The 16,910-nt window shown below is 42.6% G+C and overlaps 1 protein-coding gene across 4 annotated transcripts in view; it reads right to left on the reverse strand.

The window, feature by feature from the left end:
* Positions 1–16,910, reverse strand: part of gabbr1a (gamma-aminobutyric acid (GABA) B receptor, 1a) — a 163,235-nt gene that overhangs the window by 105,464 nt on the left and 40,861 nt on the right. For all 4 annotated transcript variants that reach the window (XR_014876846.1, XM_085177252.1, XM_085177250.1 and 1 more), the window contains one exon: positions 1,966–2,126. Coding sequence is in view for 3 of the 4 variants with exons in the window: in XM_085177252.1 (XP_085033378.1) it covers positions 1,966–2,126 (161 nt within the window). In the remaining variant the exon portion in view is untranslated. The remainder of the gene's footprint in view (positions 1–1,965; positions 2,127–16,910) is intronic.

The following is a 16,910-nucleotide window of genomic DNA, read 5'->3' on the forward strand; positions in this document are numbered from 1 at the left end:
ATTGCAAAGCTGCCCTGGTAGAACACACAAATAAAAATATGGAGCTGAAGATATGCATAACAGGTCTCCCTTGATGCATTTCTTTTATTTAATCATTTAGAGATGCAATAAAAGTTTCTCATCATAATAAATTCCAGTTAAGAGTCTTTGATGCATAATTACACTCCGCAGCCTTCATCTCGAGATGCAAACAAAGAGCCGTTTAAACCCTCGTCTTAATCTCGCCAAGTTGTGCTTCAAATGTGGCGATCTCTTCTCAGGCCAAACAAGAATGTGGAATGAGTTCTCATAACTGCACGCAAATATCATAATTAATCTCCTCCTTTATAATTGGTTTTCAGACTGTCATCCTCATTACCATTCCAGCCAGGTGAAAAACGTTTGCAATCAAGAAGTAAAAACCTCATTCTGACCACACTGTACCCAGAGTAGGAGCAATAAATTCCTCCTCCCTCTACCCTCTCCCCCCCCTCCCATCCCACCAGGACTTAAAATCAAGGAATTAACCAGTATCATTCAGACAACGTTACACCAGCCTCTTTGAGCTTTTCCCTTCAAAAAGGATCTGCATCTATTTCGCGAGCCGGAGGCGCCAGCGACTCCTGAAGCACGAGGAGAGATGTTTTCCAATCCCTCTGAAATCTCTCCGTTGCTTTATTTTTATGTTTATGGCTGCTACGTCTGCAGATGCCCGCTTCACTACACTTGTAATCGGAGGACACACGCACGTCTTTAATCTGCTTCGAGTGCATAGAACGAGGTGTGTGTCTAACAAAATGCTCTGTGCCATCAGCTCTGCATACATCCAGCGTATGATTTTGCACACATATTTCCACAGAGCTGAATCCTTGTTTGTTTCTGTGGTGTGCTTCAAGAGTAACTGTGTTGCCATGCCAACTCTCGCTCTATTTCTCTCTCACACGCACACACACACACACACACACACACACACATGCTCTCTTTCCCTGCTATTCTGTTTAACAGGATTCCAATGCAGAGCCTTGTACACCAATCAGAATAAAGCTCGTAGCAAATTTCTAACCAGTCCCTGTGCAGTTAACTGTTTGGTGCCCCAGCCAACTCTCCAGGCATCTGTCCTGCAGCATGATTGATAACAACCCTCAAGAGAAGAGACAGAGGATTGCTTTTTTTTAAACAAATCTGTGTCTGCACTCACCCCGCTGTTGAGAAAAACACTTCCTTTCAGTGAAAAACTTCAGGATATGCAGCAGTGAGGACCCAAAGAAATAACCCGGATTGTGATTAAGGTTGATTCGGGTGGCGTGGGTGGTTAAAAAGGGCAGTATCTGAACAAGCTGGAGGGGCGATTATTGGATTTATATTGGTCGATAACGCTGACATTTTAAAATACCACCGTGATGAATGATTGATGAGCAACAAGCAGGAGGTGTGTTTGCTCATTTAGCAAAAATGAATGTGGCACCGAGTGCAAAGACTCTGGGGGGTCAGCTGTCAGCGGGGTGACCCATAGATAAAAACATGAAAGAACCAAAGCGCTTCCTTAGAAAAAGTGACATTTTCACCTGATCCCTGATTTTTTTTGTATTTGGCAAACATCAGTAAAGACGCTTCCATCACAAAGAGTATGATGTTCAAAAAATATGACCCCAAAATCTACAATACTCAAAGAAAGAGCTACCATTAAAGCAGTTCCTAATGATCTTTAACTTTGGAGAAAACCAGCAATCCTAAAAAATAAAAAAAGACAGCCAGTATGATTTCATAAATCTGCAATGACTCTCAGGAAAGCTGGAAATAAAAGCCAGGATTTCTTTCTCTGTTTTTAATCAGAAAAGAATTGAACGAAACTCTCACAAGAACTGAGAAAATGACAAGAGCCCTCGTGATAATCTGAGAGGCAGATCATGACATCCCTCAGGGGCTGACACCACACACATCACTTTAAGTGCGCACCTCCTCTGACTCTCCTCCACATGCACTCACCATGCTGTCGTAGTGGATGAGCTCCAACTCGTAGTCGGGCAGGATGTCGCTCCTGTTGTTCACCAGGTCCAGGGCCATTTGAGCGGAGGGCATGCACGCCTGACCGCCCGGCCAGCCTCCGCTCATGGGGAACAGCGCTCCGATGTACAGCTTCTTCTTGCCTGCAGACGGCCGTGGCCAGAGGAGGAGAAGGACTATGAGAGATGCCCGGAGGAGCGCCGCGTGGCCGCGGGCTGGGCGGTTTGCCCGCGGAGGACTCGTGCACATTACCGGCATGGTTCAAGGTGAGCTGAACCGGAGCAGCTTGACCCCGGTGCTGCAGCTGTAAGCTCGGGCTGTTCCGAACAATCCCACAGCTAAACGTACACTGAACTCAACACGTGTCCGGCTGCCCTGGAGTGTGTTTGGACTTTATGTTGCGCTTTGCAGATACTGTGGCGGACACCTATTTACTTTAAACTGCAAGTGTTTAGCAGATCGAGTAAATAATTAATCGGCGTGTGTTTGTGCATAATGCTTGATTAATTATGCATTGCATGCTGGATATTTTCGGGACAGAGTCGTTTACTTTGCAGAGCTCGCGGCGATCGTGTGAGAAGGCGGTCAACTTTCCATCTCCGCGCACATCGACACAATTTCCCAAACTAAACTCACGCGTGCTTCCGGCCTGCGATCGATCAAGATTATTGGACGGCGCGTCTCTTAGCTACTTACGACTTTTACGCAATCGGGACGCACGAACGAGACGCCGGAGTCCGCGCGGAAGACGTCAAGCGGGTCGAACGGGTGCGTGTTTGGAGACGAAGCGGCGCAAACGGAGGGCTGCATCTACGATCCGTGGACGCAGTCGTGTCCCGACGGATGAAACGAGTTACCGCGGAAAAGCAGCCGCGCTAGCGCTCTGCGACTGAGCCACTGCAGCACCGGCTGGCTGAGTGTGAGGGAGAGAGCGAGGAGGGGAGAGAGAGCGAGCCTGCACGAGCTCTGAGAGCGAGTGAGAGAGAGAGAGCGAGTGAGAGAGAGAGGCTAAACCTCCTCAAAGATTTTGACATTTGCACGGTGACTTTAACTTCAGCACTGCTTCCACTGCACACACGCGCATTCTTTGCCTTTGCATTTCTTGCCCATAATCAATATCTGATCAACGCATCGGCACAAACGGCCAAAAACAAGCTTTGGTATTTAACAGGTAGCCTACAGGAGGCCCGGGCAGCCAATATATGATCAATATAACGAGCTAACGCGTGTTAGTGTGAGCCGCTTCAGTTTTTCACACAATAAAAACAGAACAAACTTGTTGGGTTAGTTTTCAGTGAGTGCCTCTGCTGAACGTGGTCACGTGTCCGCACAGTTTGATCCCACTCACAGTGGCATTCAATTATATTTCAGCCGCTTTTCTCAACTGAGCTGAGCTCTCGTAGAGTCATAAATGTCAAGGTTACATATAATTAACGTCCCGGTGTTGCCACGTCTAGATTTAATGATGCACTGAGCGACGTCTTATCCAATAATCTGCCTGTTATTTTTTTTCCCAATTAATTGATTTTTTTTTTTATTAGTCTATAAAAATGTCAATAAAAGATTCCCAGCACAGTTCTGAGAATGCCAAGGTGACACCATCTTATCAGTCCAAAGTTTTCCAGTTTACCCGCACACAATATTAAAAAAAGACAACTTCTAGTCACAAGCTCGATCATTTTCAGTTTTTACTTCAAAAACGATTTTAAAAAGAATGTTAACAGTAAATTATGTATGGGTAAATAGTGCGGTCTCTACAATCAAAGTTTGGTTGGGTAATGTCACAATAACGTCCACCGTGGATCCCGTACTCGGACCCTTCAGAGTGCACAACACTAACAACAACATAAGACCAAAGCCTCACTGCAGCAGGATACAAAGCACTGGGAATATATTATTTACACATTCTAAAAGCATTACATCTTATAGCATAGGTGTCAAACTCTGGCCCGCGAGCCAAATTTGGCCCGCAGCCTAATTAAATTTGGCCCGTGAAGCCATACCAAATTATTATTAGAGCTGGCCTACTGGTATTATACAGCTAATATATATATTGTTTAATATTAAGCTTTGCTTGTTCCATATTCAGTTTTTCAGCAAAATGTGTTTGAGTCCATAAGAAAAGATTCATTCTTATATCTGGAGGAATAAATATGTTTCAATAAATATTAACGTTAGCCCGCGACTTTGTTCCAGTTTTGAATTTTGGCCCACTGTGTATTTGAGTTTGACACCCCTGTCTTATAGGATAATATGACAACACAATAGTATGACTTCATAGTTAGACTACTAATATATACTGTTGTTCTATAAAGTCTCTGGACTGACCATAGAGCTGTTTCCACAGTGTCAGCAGCTGGTAGTGTTGCAGCTTTCTAAATCATAACCAAATGCAACGTGACTGCAGGGTTAACTGACTGATTTGTAGTTGAGTTCAAAGGGACGACAAAGACATCTACACAACACATCGCAAGTTTGTTAAAACTCATTAGAAGCTATGCTCTCTCTCTCTATTGTTCTTTTCCCGACACTGGTCATTTCCAAAGTCTGAGCCACAGCTGTAGATGTTGAATGAAATGTAGGTGAGCCATTAGAAATCATTTACAGCAATAACAAGATAGTAATAATGGTTTAAATCTGCCAGCTGAACAGTTACATTTAAAACAGGATGTCTCATAATCGAGTTAAAGGATTGAATGGAGCTGCAGTTACAGCATCAGGCAGCAGAGGTGGAGCTGTTTCAGGGAGTCAGCCTGAACAAGCGAATGAATTTCAGTGTGTTTATATGTGTGACTGTGCAGTCGTCCAGCCTGTGACGACGTGGGGATGTGGTGTCGTTGCCAGAGAGACGAGATGGTTTGCAGAGTTTAGACTTAAGAATATCCTCATCAGTGGTAATTCCAGGACAATTTCAAGGATTTTCAAGGGACAACAGAGAAAACACTTCATCTTAGATTTGTCATGATCAGAGTTGTGATTAAAAGCTTGGGTGGAAGATTTTCAGATTTCAAAATGGGTCACGGTAGTCTTAAGTTTGAGAATAGCTGCGCTGTCGGGCAAAACTGAGCATTTCTTCAATTAAACAACACGTTTGGGTTTTGTCCACACATCTATCCATTCTTTTCCACTTATCCTTAACAGGGTCGGGGGGGGGGGGGGGGGGGGGGTGTCTGGCTTTATGTGATTAACAACAGTGTCTCAGAGGCAGCACCAAGATAAGCAGCCACCATTTGTCTTAATGACCACTTTGCACCTATTTGTCAGTATCTTAACCAGCTTCACGAGTTTGTCATTTACAATGTGTACAACTTCACAGCTGAACCTTTTCAAAGGTGAACAGGTGGAACTTTTTCCTCCTGAATGATTGAATATTGTGCTGATGTAGTGTGGGAAAAACAGTCCTGGTCCCTTAATGAGATGCAGCAGTCCATCATTAGCCTATTTTAAGAAATGAAGGTCAATTATTTGGAAAACATTAAGGACTGAAGGTTTTTTCAAGTTCAGTCACAAAAATCATCAAACACTGTGATGAAACTAGCTCAGGAAACGAAGCCACAGAGTTCCCTCTGCTGCACAGCAGAACTTCATTAGAGTTCCCAGCCTCAGAAATCAACAGCTAACAGCAGCTTAGATTAGAGTGAAACATGAGCTTTTCCCCGAGTTCAAGCAGCGGGTGTTTCTGAACATCAGCCTCGACTGTGGAACTGGCCCAAAGAAATCAAGAGGAAGAAGGGAAGTGCTGGAACTAAGAAAGACACAAGAGACCGGAAGGAACTTGATCTGATTCTGACAATTTTAGTTGTCACTGTATTTGAGAGGGTCAGAGAAGGTGGATGGTTTCTGCACTGAGAAGGAGCCGTGATGGAGGGCAATGCTGGAGGCGTTGTTTTGAGGTCAGAATTCGAGGTAGCAATGGACAGTAGCACCAGTGTTATTTTTTTTAACAGTAAAATGTAATTTAAGCGACACTGAGTTGTATGCTGTTGGCATTTTGGAGGACTGCAAGTAAATCTCCATTACAGAAAAGTAGAGCCCAAACTGTAGCTGTGTCCCAAAACGTCGGCTGCGTCCTTCGGAGGACCCGGCCTTCGCGGTCTACGTGGGCCGGGTCCTTCAAAGACCGAGAAGGCCGGAAGTGCGAGGCTGTGAAATGGGACGGTCCAGCCTTCAGATTTGCGTCACCGCTGTCTCGCTGGAGTTTAATAAACTCGGCCGTCTGCTCCTTGCTATTTAAAATATAACAGGACACTGGCGTAAATTCTCGACCGTTTAACGTTTATTCAGCTGTGTGAAAATCCCGGAGGAACCCACCCAATGGATTAATAAAGTTTTATTTAATCTAATAATCTAATAACTTTGATCTCAGCCAAACCGATTTACTCCAGAACAAATAAAACACCGAAAAAGGGCAAACAATTACATTTTTAAGGTATCCAAGTGACTTATATCATGTTTAACCTGAGTAGCGAAAGAGCGGGGGTCTGAAAACGATGAAGCCGGGAATCCGCTGCTCTCGCCGGCTGGAGTGACCATTGAACCCCCCGGCTTGCTATCGAGCTGGTGGGTAACAGACGTCTCCGAAAACGTCGGCACACTTTTGCAAATATGCAATGTCTTGATAAACCAAGCAGATATTTGTAATTTACACAGCTACTTTCTCGCCTTAAAATATGTTAAAAGTTTATTTTGTGGCCCAGAAAGATTAATAAGAGTAATTTTAAAACTTAGTAGCGGCCGCCATTGTTGACAACTGCGCTGGGCCACGCTATGAATTCTGGGACACAGCTTCTTCTTCTTCTGGGTTTAACGGCAGCTGGCATCCTTGTACATGCAGTGCTGCCATCTTCTGTTTCAGTCCGTTATTACACTCTTAAATCCTACTACTTATTCCTGCGTTTTGTGATCTTACAAAGCTTCAAACGTCGCGTCGACTATTAAATCAGTCGTTGACGATTTTAATAGTCGACGTAATCGTGACTAGTCAACTAATCGTGGCAGGGCCGCGCTATGAATTCTGGGATATGGTGGGCCACGAAGGACACATCCGACCCATCCTTCAAATTAGGGGAAATGAAGGACGCATTTGTCGGCCGCATTTGAAGGAGTCGACGAATTGGGACAGCCTTCGTCGCCTGGCTGTGACGTAATCGGCCTTCAAATGCGGCCTCCGGAGGATGCAGTTGACGTTTTGGGACACAGCAAAATGTATCAGCAGGCTGATATTATTGGCCAATATTAGCTATGCGCCAATCTATGAGTATCTGTATTTATAACAGCCGATAAACAAAAACTGAAAAGGAAAGAAGAGATGAGAGAAACACCTTTTGAGTATTGACATTGCATTGTTTGCTCAGAGGGAACCCAGGAGGGAGCTCCTTGTGGCAGCCGCGTGTTTGGAACGCCACAAAGGCAACAACCGATCTGAGCAGCATCCGGTATTTGCCAAAAACTGATTGCTCGTATTTAAACGGCTATAAGTAACTTGTTGGGCTATAATATGTGAAACATATGTCAAATGCATCCCTCATGGATGACATAAAGTCATCTTGAGCCACAAACAACATTCGTGTAACAAGGTAGAAGCCGCGATCAGTTTTTGGCAGCGACTTTTATATAACCTTTATTTATGCCGTTAAAAAAAAATCTCATTAACATTAAAAATGTCTTTTGTAAGAGTAAGTTGGCCAAGAGGACAGCAGAAAAGGCAGCAAATATTACAATAGTTCTGTAAAAATATTTTAAGCGAGGATAAAGGAGCGGATTGGTTATAATGTAAGTACAATAACACAGAGCTGTAAAGATACTTGAAAAAACAGATATTTTTTTAATTCTATATATAACCCCTTTGTAAACGCTGTTCACTAAAGTCTGTTTACGAACATACATAAAGATAGTACACATAAAAAATACACGGAAACATTGGAAATCAGTTTTTGGCACAACACCGGCAGCCGCTACGCAAGTAAATGCAAAACTACACATAACAAATGTTGGAAATTCTTTGTGATTTGTGTATTAGAAAGAAAAAAAATGGACTGATATATCAGAATATCGGATTTTTAAATCACAGATCTGGGATCATTCAGTTTAATGCAACAAACCTCTTCATGAAGATCATATTCTTTCATGTTTGTAGCTGCACTTCTATATAAAATACCAAAACAGGTAAAACGCCCGTTTCAGGTGAAGGCTTGCTTCTTTTTGTTATCTTTAATAAGCATATTTTTGTGGGTTCAGGCTGATTGTCTGACAAAACCAGACACGTCATGGCTTTAGGAAAGCTGCTCACCTCTTCTGACATTTTACAGACCAGAAGATTAAGAGAAAAATATAATCAGTAGATTCTATAGAGAGAGACTGAAAAAATCATTATGCGAGGTATAAGCAGGACATTCTTCAGGCCTTTCCTCTGAATTACAGTCTTTCGAAAGCTGTTGAATTAGCTGAAAAATGTTATAATTTCACCCTAAGAAAACCTATGCCTCGATGCTGTTTGACCTGCAAATCGATCCCTCCACGCTTGCCAGACGAGCACACGAGTAACGTGTAACTCTGATCTGTAACCACCTCTGCCAGCTCTGCCTTCTCTTCCACAATCAAGTCTAAAAATGCTCCCGAAGCCGCTTTAAGAAATCAGCGCTAAACGTGGCGAGCGGCATCAATCACGCCTGATCTTATTTGCCTTCATCTCGATCTGAGAAGCGTGGTGACGGCGATGTAGCTGGTGTTGATGAGAGGGAGGCTGGACGCTCTGCACACCTGCTGTTTGAACCCTCTGTTCACATTCAGCACAGTCTGTCGGTATCTCTGACACACAGAGACACCTTTTGGATGATAAACACACACGTAGAATCGGGCCTCAGCTGGCTTTTATTCCCGTCTCTCTTTCAGATGAATGTTTGATGTTTTGGGAGATCATTCGATGTCTTTGAATCATTTGAGGAATGATAGAGCTGAAACTTAACAGCTTATTATCTAAACTGAAATCTCAGAGAATCGTCGCGGCGGTGGCGACACTTTTAGCCATTTTCAAGCGTTATTGGATTACTGACTTCACTCTTATTCCATTTTATGGTCTGGTTTTTGCCTTTCTTGTGTAAGTGCTCTAATTGCAATGTAATGTTAGCGTTAGCTTTTGAAAATTACTCATTGCAATGATTGAGAAGAAGACCATTATTTCTCCGGGCCAAATTAAAATCTCTCTGTAGTTGGGCGATGGAATATGACTATTATATAACCCTGGTTCATTACCCAAATCTCATTATCTGGATATCTCCGTGTAGCAGAGAGCTATTCAGATCCAGCTGCTAACAAGCCCTCACAGGCTGACATGAGTGCAGTGATCATCTACTGGCATTTGCCTTCCACTTCCACCTCCTCTTCCTCGCTGCCACCCGTGACCCATCCAACACACCATCAATTATTCAGCTGTGAACTTTATATGCTGTTTCCCTCCGTAAGCCTGCAACCAACACAGGCAAGATGCGACAGCATCGGACGGTGCACTGCTAACAACCCCCATGGTGGCAAATGCCACACTGGGAGAAGACATTAGCTGAGGCACAGCCTGAAAAAGCTGCATTGGAGAAATGAGTGCTGTAACATGTTGCTGAGCTGCTTTAATGAGGCGCCTTGTACTGTAAATGTGTGTGTCTGCAGTTTGCACAATGGGTATCCTTCAGAATAATGGCCTGTTTTCCTCCTGGTAGACGTGTTAGTGGAAAAATACTGTTTCCTTTTTAACAATAGACAGACTACATTCGCCTCCACCTGCGGAGCACGTGTTACGCTGGCGGAAATCCGAATCGATGTGCTGAAAAATAGATATCGGGGAAAATAGGATTCCCAAGATCTACGTTTCAGATATACGGTACGGTTTTTTTCAGCGTGCAACTTTTGCCTTTTGTGGCGGAAGTGCCGGCCAGGATTATTTGAAAGAGCGTGATTTATGGAAGCATGAATGTTGGCCAGTATGCTAGAAAAATGTAGTTCATCAGGCAGTAAAAAGGACTAACTTAGATACAGTGTCATCATTACATAATTTGTCCTGCAGCAGCTCTCTCCACTCAGCAGCATCTCACTTATTAGAGAAATCTATCTTGCCTGAGTATCGGGGCGGAGTGGATTCTGTTAAGAATAATAAATCCACTGCTTAACTATAAAACGATTCCACTGGGACATAACTTCTGTGCATTTTCTATAAATATACCAGTAAAAAAAACATCTAGAATATCTTCTGCTTCACTGTCAGAAGGTTTCCTCTGCCAAAATATTGCTACTCGTGTGCTTTGGAAATCCATTACTGCCATGCGCAGGTCTCAAACTCACATTTGCATGAGGTGAGGAGCGTGACACTTGAGGTGAATTATTTTTTTTTAAATGTGCGGCTCAACTTTTTGGGGCAAACCTAAACTCGCAGCAGCTGCAGTGACATCCAAAAATCTCAAGCTGGGAGTGAAAATGCTTCTTTTTTGCGTTAGTTTTGAATTTTCTAGAAAATATTTTAATATATACGAGAAGCTTAATGTTCAGTCTAAGCTTGTTGAAGCCTGATAACTCACATTATCCCAGCATGATTTGATAATCGTTTAATCAGCGACTCCCACCTGACCCCTCACCATCACATGATTTTTTTTAAACAGTAACTTTAGTATATTTAATGAAGTCATGCAAAATTTTACAAATAGGCCATAAATATTTTTCCTCAAAGTGCAGACAGGTGGGATGAAGTTTTCCGTTTGATCATTGGCATTATTTTTTTCTCAAGCGTTTTTGAGCCCACAAGACATTTTCAAGGTGGAAAAATCCATTTCAGCTCCAAGCAACCAAATCTATTTTACAGCCAACCTGAATTTTGTTCAGCGTGATTTTTTTCAATAAGCAACTTTGAGAATCGATATACAAAGAGGGAGAGCTATAGGGGATGTATTATAGCTTTAATAACAAAAATGCTCCAATTTAACATTGCAGATGTTGATCTGTTTTCTGATTATTGAAAGTTTAAAAAGTGAATTTTGGGCAAAAGTATAGGTGGCTGATCAAAGCATGTTCCAGCATATGTATGACAGCAATGATTCTAACTGTACCCAGATCATTTCATCATATATAACCAGTGTTGGGAAGGTTACTTTTAAAATGTATTCCATTACAGATTACATGCCCCAAAATGTATTCTGTAACGTATTCCATTACGTTACTCAATGAGAGTAACGTATTCTGAATACTTTGGATTACTTAATATATTATCATGCTGTTTACAACTACATGAATGTACTATTGCTGTGATTTATTACTGTTACTGAAGGTCCGCGGCTCCGAACCGTAGTAAAGGGACCTCTGGCTAATACGGTGGGTTCTGTGTCGGCTCGTAGCTGAAAACTAGCTTTACTTTGTTGTCTGGGTCAACTTTGCTAGCAGAGACAGAGAGAGGCGTTGAAAGGCTGCTCCAACAGAACTTATTGTTTTTGGAGGAAAACACGAACACGGTGTACAGTCGAGTCTTAATAGCTTACTTACAGCTGGGCTCGTCAGGCTCTCTTCTTGGCTGCAGTGGTTATTATTATATTTACATGCTTCCAGCTCCCGTTTTTGCTCGATGACAGCTCGTACTTTTCCTTTTTCTCCCTCCCTCGCTCACAGACACATAACGTGTATGACAGTCCATTCTCCCTGCAGCACGGACTACACTGCCTATGATGCTACATTCTTTAGAGCTATACCTGTAGCATTCTGCCTATTAGCTTAGCACAACAACAACAGGCGCTCTCTCACCCAGGAAACACGCAGAGAGAGAGCGTCACCCTGTAACCATGGCAACCGTAACGCTGCCACCTGCAACAACAGAACGTAGCTGTCAAACAAAACCCAAACAGTCCTGACCCGCCACAATATGAAACAGGGAAGTACCGCCGTGTAATCCATTTATTTCAACAAAGTAACTGTATTCTAAATACCACCTTTTTAAACGGTAACTGTAACGGAATACAGTTACTCATATTTTGTATTTTAAATACGTAACGGCGGTACATGTATTCCGTTACTCCCCAACACTGCATATAATAATCCAATTTTAAAACTCATGAAAGTAGCTTATGGCTGTGTAATGGAGCAGCGACGTTCATACTCATATCACCTTGATTAAACAACTTTTGCTCTTTTTGCAATTTGTTTCTTTAAACGTATCATTTAAACGGATGTTTTTCATCCCTGAAGATTTCCTGCGGCTGTCTTCTGCACTGGTGCAGTTATGTGGGATCAAAGACTGACCTGTAACATTAATGAGGCGTGAAGGTACATTTTTTTCATGACTAAATTTATTCTACCAAAAGAAAAAGAGCTGACTGCGAAAGGGTCAAACGGGAACTTCTATCTGATTTGGTGTTACCTCTAACTGAAGAAGACGGAAAAAGAAGAAGGCTGATTATACACGAGGCTGTAAATATTCGTCTCATATTATGATAAACTAAGTGAGCGAGGTTTTTGGGCAGTTATGTTTATTCCTGTGTGAATCAATAGGTATCAGGCTGCAAATATGTGTCATCGTGTTTGTTCCGATAAAAAGTCTTAAAAAGTTTTCCGACGCGCATGAAAAGAAAGTTTTTGTTTCTACTGTGCAAAGTTGTGACATTACAGCTTCGCTAATGAGTCGATCCAGAGTGCATCACAATCAACAATCAAGGGCCTGAACAAATGCCACGCTCATTTACATCATGGCTAAAGTAAGCAATAATGAGCAGACAGCAGCGGCTGCCAACACATATCTGAAACCTCTGTGTGCATGCGTCAGTGCAACAACATGATCATATGTTTCACAGCTCCACTGTTGATTGGCTCTTTGAAGGCAGGGTGAGATTAACACCATCTTTACAGCCTCACTCATGTCTATTCATAATTCTTTGAGTGTCATGTCTGTGTCTCTCTCTTATTATCCCTTTGGTTGGGAATTTTTGACTTTTAAGTGTCCTCGTAAACTTTCAGCGGGGTTGACGTAATACGAATGTGGAGGAAAGTCTGCGGCAGTCGTCACTCCTTAAAGTTTTGAGCTGTGATTGTGCCAATTATCCTGCTGCAGCACGAATCCTTCCCCACAAAAATGCAAACCAGAGGGTGGAGCACATCTCTGCAGAGTAGAGAGCTGCTTCTCCTCAGCCCGGGTGGAGTCAGTTCACTGCAGGTGTCCAGCTACAAACTTTTCTCTTTCTGGCATCATTCGTTCTCTCCTTACATTCAGCCTCGAGTTACTGCCACTGATCTTCACCAGGGTTCATCTGTAAACTGGACTTTCTGTCCTCGTTTCTCCTCCTGGGAAATGGTTTCGAGACGCTCCTCATCCTCTGAGACCACAGCTAGACAGCTTTCTTTTGACTTTGGCTGATTCAGCTCTTGTGTTCTTTATTTAGTAAATTCTATATCTGTGATAAACCTACTTTGCTGTCTCTCAGTGAACAAGGCTTGATGAATTGATCCGCTGAAGGCTTTAGAGTTTCATGCACTGGCCCCTGATTTGGTTCAGAGAATACCTCTGTTTGCTCAGAATAACAGTCCAACTTCTCTGTTACTTTGCTCTCATGCCATCCTTCCCATGCTCCCACGAGCCACTCGCCTAGCTTGGGAGTCACCGCACCTAGTGCTCCGATTACCACTGGGACCACCTTCACCCTCACCCTCCACATCTTCTCGAGCTCTTCTCTGAGCCCTTGGTATTTCTCCAGCTTCTCGTGTTCCTTCTTCCTGATATTGCTGTCATTCGGAACCGCTACATCGATCACTACGGCCGTCTTCTTCTGTTTGTCTACCACCACTATGTCCGGTTGGTTAGCCACCACCATTTTGTCCGTCTGTATCTGGAAGTCCCACAGGATCTTAGCTCGGTCATGCTCCACCACCCTTGGGGGCATTTCCCATTTTGACCTCGGGACTTCCAGGTTATACTCGGCACAGATGTTCCTGTACACTAAGCCGGCCACTTGGTTATGGCGTTCCATGTATGCCTTGCCTGCTAGCATCTTGCACCCTGCTGTTATGTGCTGGATTGTCTCTGGGGCATCTTTACACAGCCTGCACCTGGGGTCTTGCCTGGTGTGATAGACCCCAGCCTCTATGGATCTTGTACTCAGACCTTGTTCTTGTGCTGCCATGATTACTGCCTCTGTGCTGTCTTTCAGTCCAGCTTTGTCCAGCCACTGGTAGGATTTCTGGATATCAGCCACCTCCTCTATCTGCCGGTGGTACCTACCGTGCATATTATATATATATATATATGTGTGTGTGTGTGTGTGTGTGTGTGTGTGTGTATATAGGTATCACAAAGCACCAAATCCCACAGTGAACTGATTGTGTTACCAGGTTTGTGGAGCTCACATAAACCATCCTTCAGCCCACTTTGTTTGCTTTAATTACAATAAACTGAAGCCCATTTGCACCATCCTGCTACAAAATCACTATTTTTATACACTGAACATCATTTCCAGCAAATTACACTTTTTTGCTTGTTTTTGTGCAGCAATAATTACAAGTTTAAACAAAATAATCAGCAAAAATCAAAAGGCACACACATCCAAAAGAAAAAAGGTGAAGGCTGATTTTTTTTTTGTCTGTATAAAACGACAACCCTTCACCAGGTAATCTTGTTGATGGTTAAAGACAAATGCGAGGCTCGAAGGGAGAGGGTAATTTTTCTTTTTCCGTTTATAAAGATTTATGTCTTCAGTCGGAGCAAATTTGCTTGAAGCCAAGTGCTAACACAACAGCGTCGAAAAGTCAGGAATGATCAGGGCGCTGAAGCATATTGTTGGTTTTCAAAAGATAAATAGAAATAAGCCAGCCATCATTGTGTCGTAGCCTCTTAGCTCTTTTAAAATCTGATGATATTAGAAAAGACTCCATGGATTATTATGCCCCTGTTTCTGCTGCCTTCTACGGGCGCATATGGTTGTTAAACTGTTGTCAGAGAAACAGTAACAGAAACTAGATGCAGTCCTGTTGCATCTACACACAGAAACACACACACAAGGTTGAGCAGACTCAGACAGGAGCAGGGTATTAACCTTTCTCCCGCTGAGGAGGCAGTAAGTGGGCGGTGATGCCACATGGAGTGGAGACACAGAGCAGAGCTAGAAGGAGGTCAGTGTTGAGACAGTGGATGGAAATTTCTATTTGAGGAAACAGTCTTCTCTGTTGCTTAGTTAATTATGTTTGTTAAGTCGGCGACATTTGCAAAGTTTTTCACCGGCAACTTCTTCTTCCACCTATGATTGCCTGCATGAAGCTTAGAGTTCAGTGTTGTATATCCTGTTTGTGTGGGATGATGAAGAGGATGTGTACGTGCAGTCTTATCGGTCTCTGTCACCGACTCTGTAAAAGAATCTATGGCAGTGATTCCCAATTAGAGGTATAAGTACCCCGGGGGATTACGCAGACAGATTGTCTTAACGAATATATAAAAAATCAAAACATATTTTAGAGTTTAATTGAAGAATTAAGTGGACCTGAACAGGTTTGTGCAAAAAATTGTTAAGAAGCTCACCAGAGTTGAAGGTATTAGAGAAACGTAAGGATGTTTCATAACAGTGTGCACGACATTGTTAGCAAAAAGCCTGAATGAACAAATACAGTCGTTCATGAATAAACATATAAGCTAGCTGGCTAAAAGTATTAAATGAGCTGGTATTGCTGCTGCTTTTAAGTGTTAAAGTCTAAAATTATTAACTGAGGGTCAAATTTTAAATTGTAAACTAAAAGAATCACTGCACATGTATCAGTCTCTCACATCATGGTGGTGTTCCTTTATGCGCAGCCAACCACAGCATTTTAACTGGGTGGAGGGAGCACTCCCATTGGTTTTAATGGGAAGCCTTTTTTCCAATTATAGTGCTACGAGCTGTAAGACTCTAACATGCTAACTGAAGCCTGTAGAGTCGGACATGCAGCTCGCTCGCTCCATTCCTGGGAAGACTGTGGCATTGTGTTAACACACACTTGAATGCTACAGACCAACAAACTGACACAACTACCTACTTAGGCTACTTTAGCTTGTAATACCTTTAGAAGCACTAATGGTGTTCTTTAGCTAAACGTACAAATTAAAGTTATAACTGTTTGCTAAAGTTATGGACGAAGACGTGAAATTGTTTAGGATGAAAACAGCCTAACACAGCGGTCTCCAACCTTTTTTGCGCCACGGACCGGTTTATGCCCAACAATATTTTCATGGACCGGCCTTTAAGGTCGGAAAAAAAGAAAATTTATTCATAACACACGTGAAAAGACCCAGGAAAACCAAGTTAATGATAAAAACGATAACAAAATAACGCTGAAAACCGATAAAAACCCTGAAAACTATACATTTCACACCTGAGCCTCAACTCTCGCGGCCCGGTACCAAACGACTCACGGACCGGTACCGGGGGTTGGGGACCGCTGGCCTAACACATAAACTAAGAGTTAACAGTTGAAATGTATTTATTAAAAAGAGTGATTGAAAGTTAAAATAGAAAGAAAAGTGTAAACGTTAGTTAGCAGTAATGGAAACAAATGTAGCAAAAGTAGCATAATGAAAAAGTGTCCAGAAACGTAAACGAAGGGCTGAATTAGCAAACCTGTAGTTATAGATAACTAGTTTGCTTATCATAACTGTTAAACTGTTAGTTATATAAGCTACTTTTAAAATTACCCTTTCCAAATTTTAACTCTCACCACCAATATTCATCCGTGGATGTGGTTTTTTGAATTTTCTACTTAACCAACATATTTGCTCAGGAAGCACCGACTTGTCTCATATTAGCATTAAAAAACTGCTGTACAAAAGCATTGAGCCGCCCTTAGTTTCTGGCAGAATAGGAACTGTGTGCAGTGATTTATTGAATCCTAAATCTAAGCGTGCTAACATAAATGAAAAAGCAAAAAAAGGGCAGCATGTGAGGCAGCAT

Source organism: Neolamprologus multifasciatus, chromosome 11 (assembly GCF_963576455.1).
Source record: "Neolamprologus multifasciatus chromosome 11, fNeoMul1.2, whole genome shotgun sequence".
Classification (NCBI taxonomy): domain Eukaryota; kingdom Metazoa; phylum Chordata; class Actinopteri; order Cichliformes; family Cichlidae; genus Neolamprologus; species Neolamprologus multifasciatus.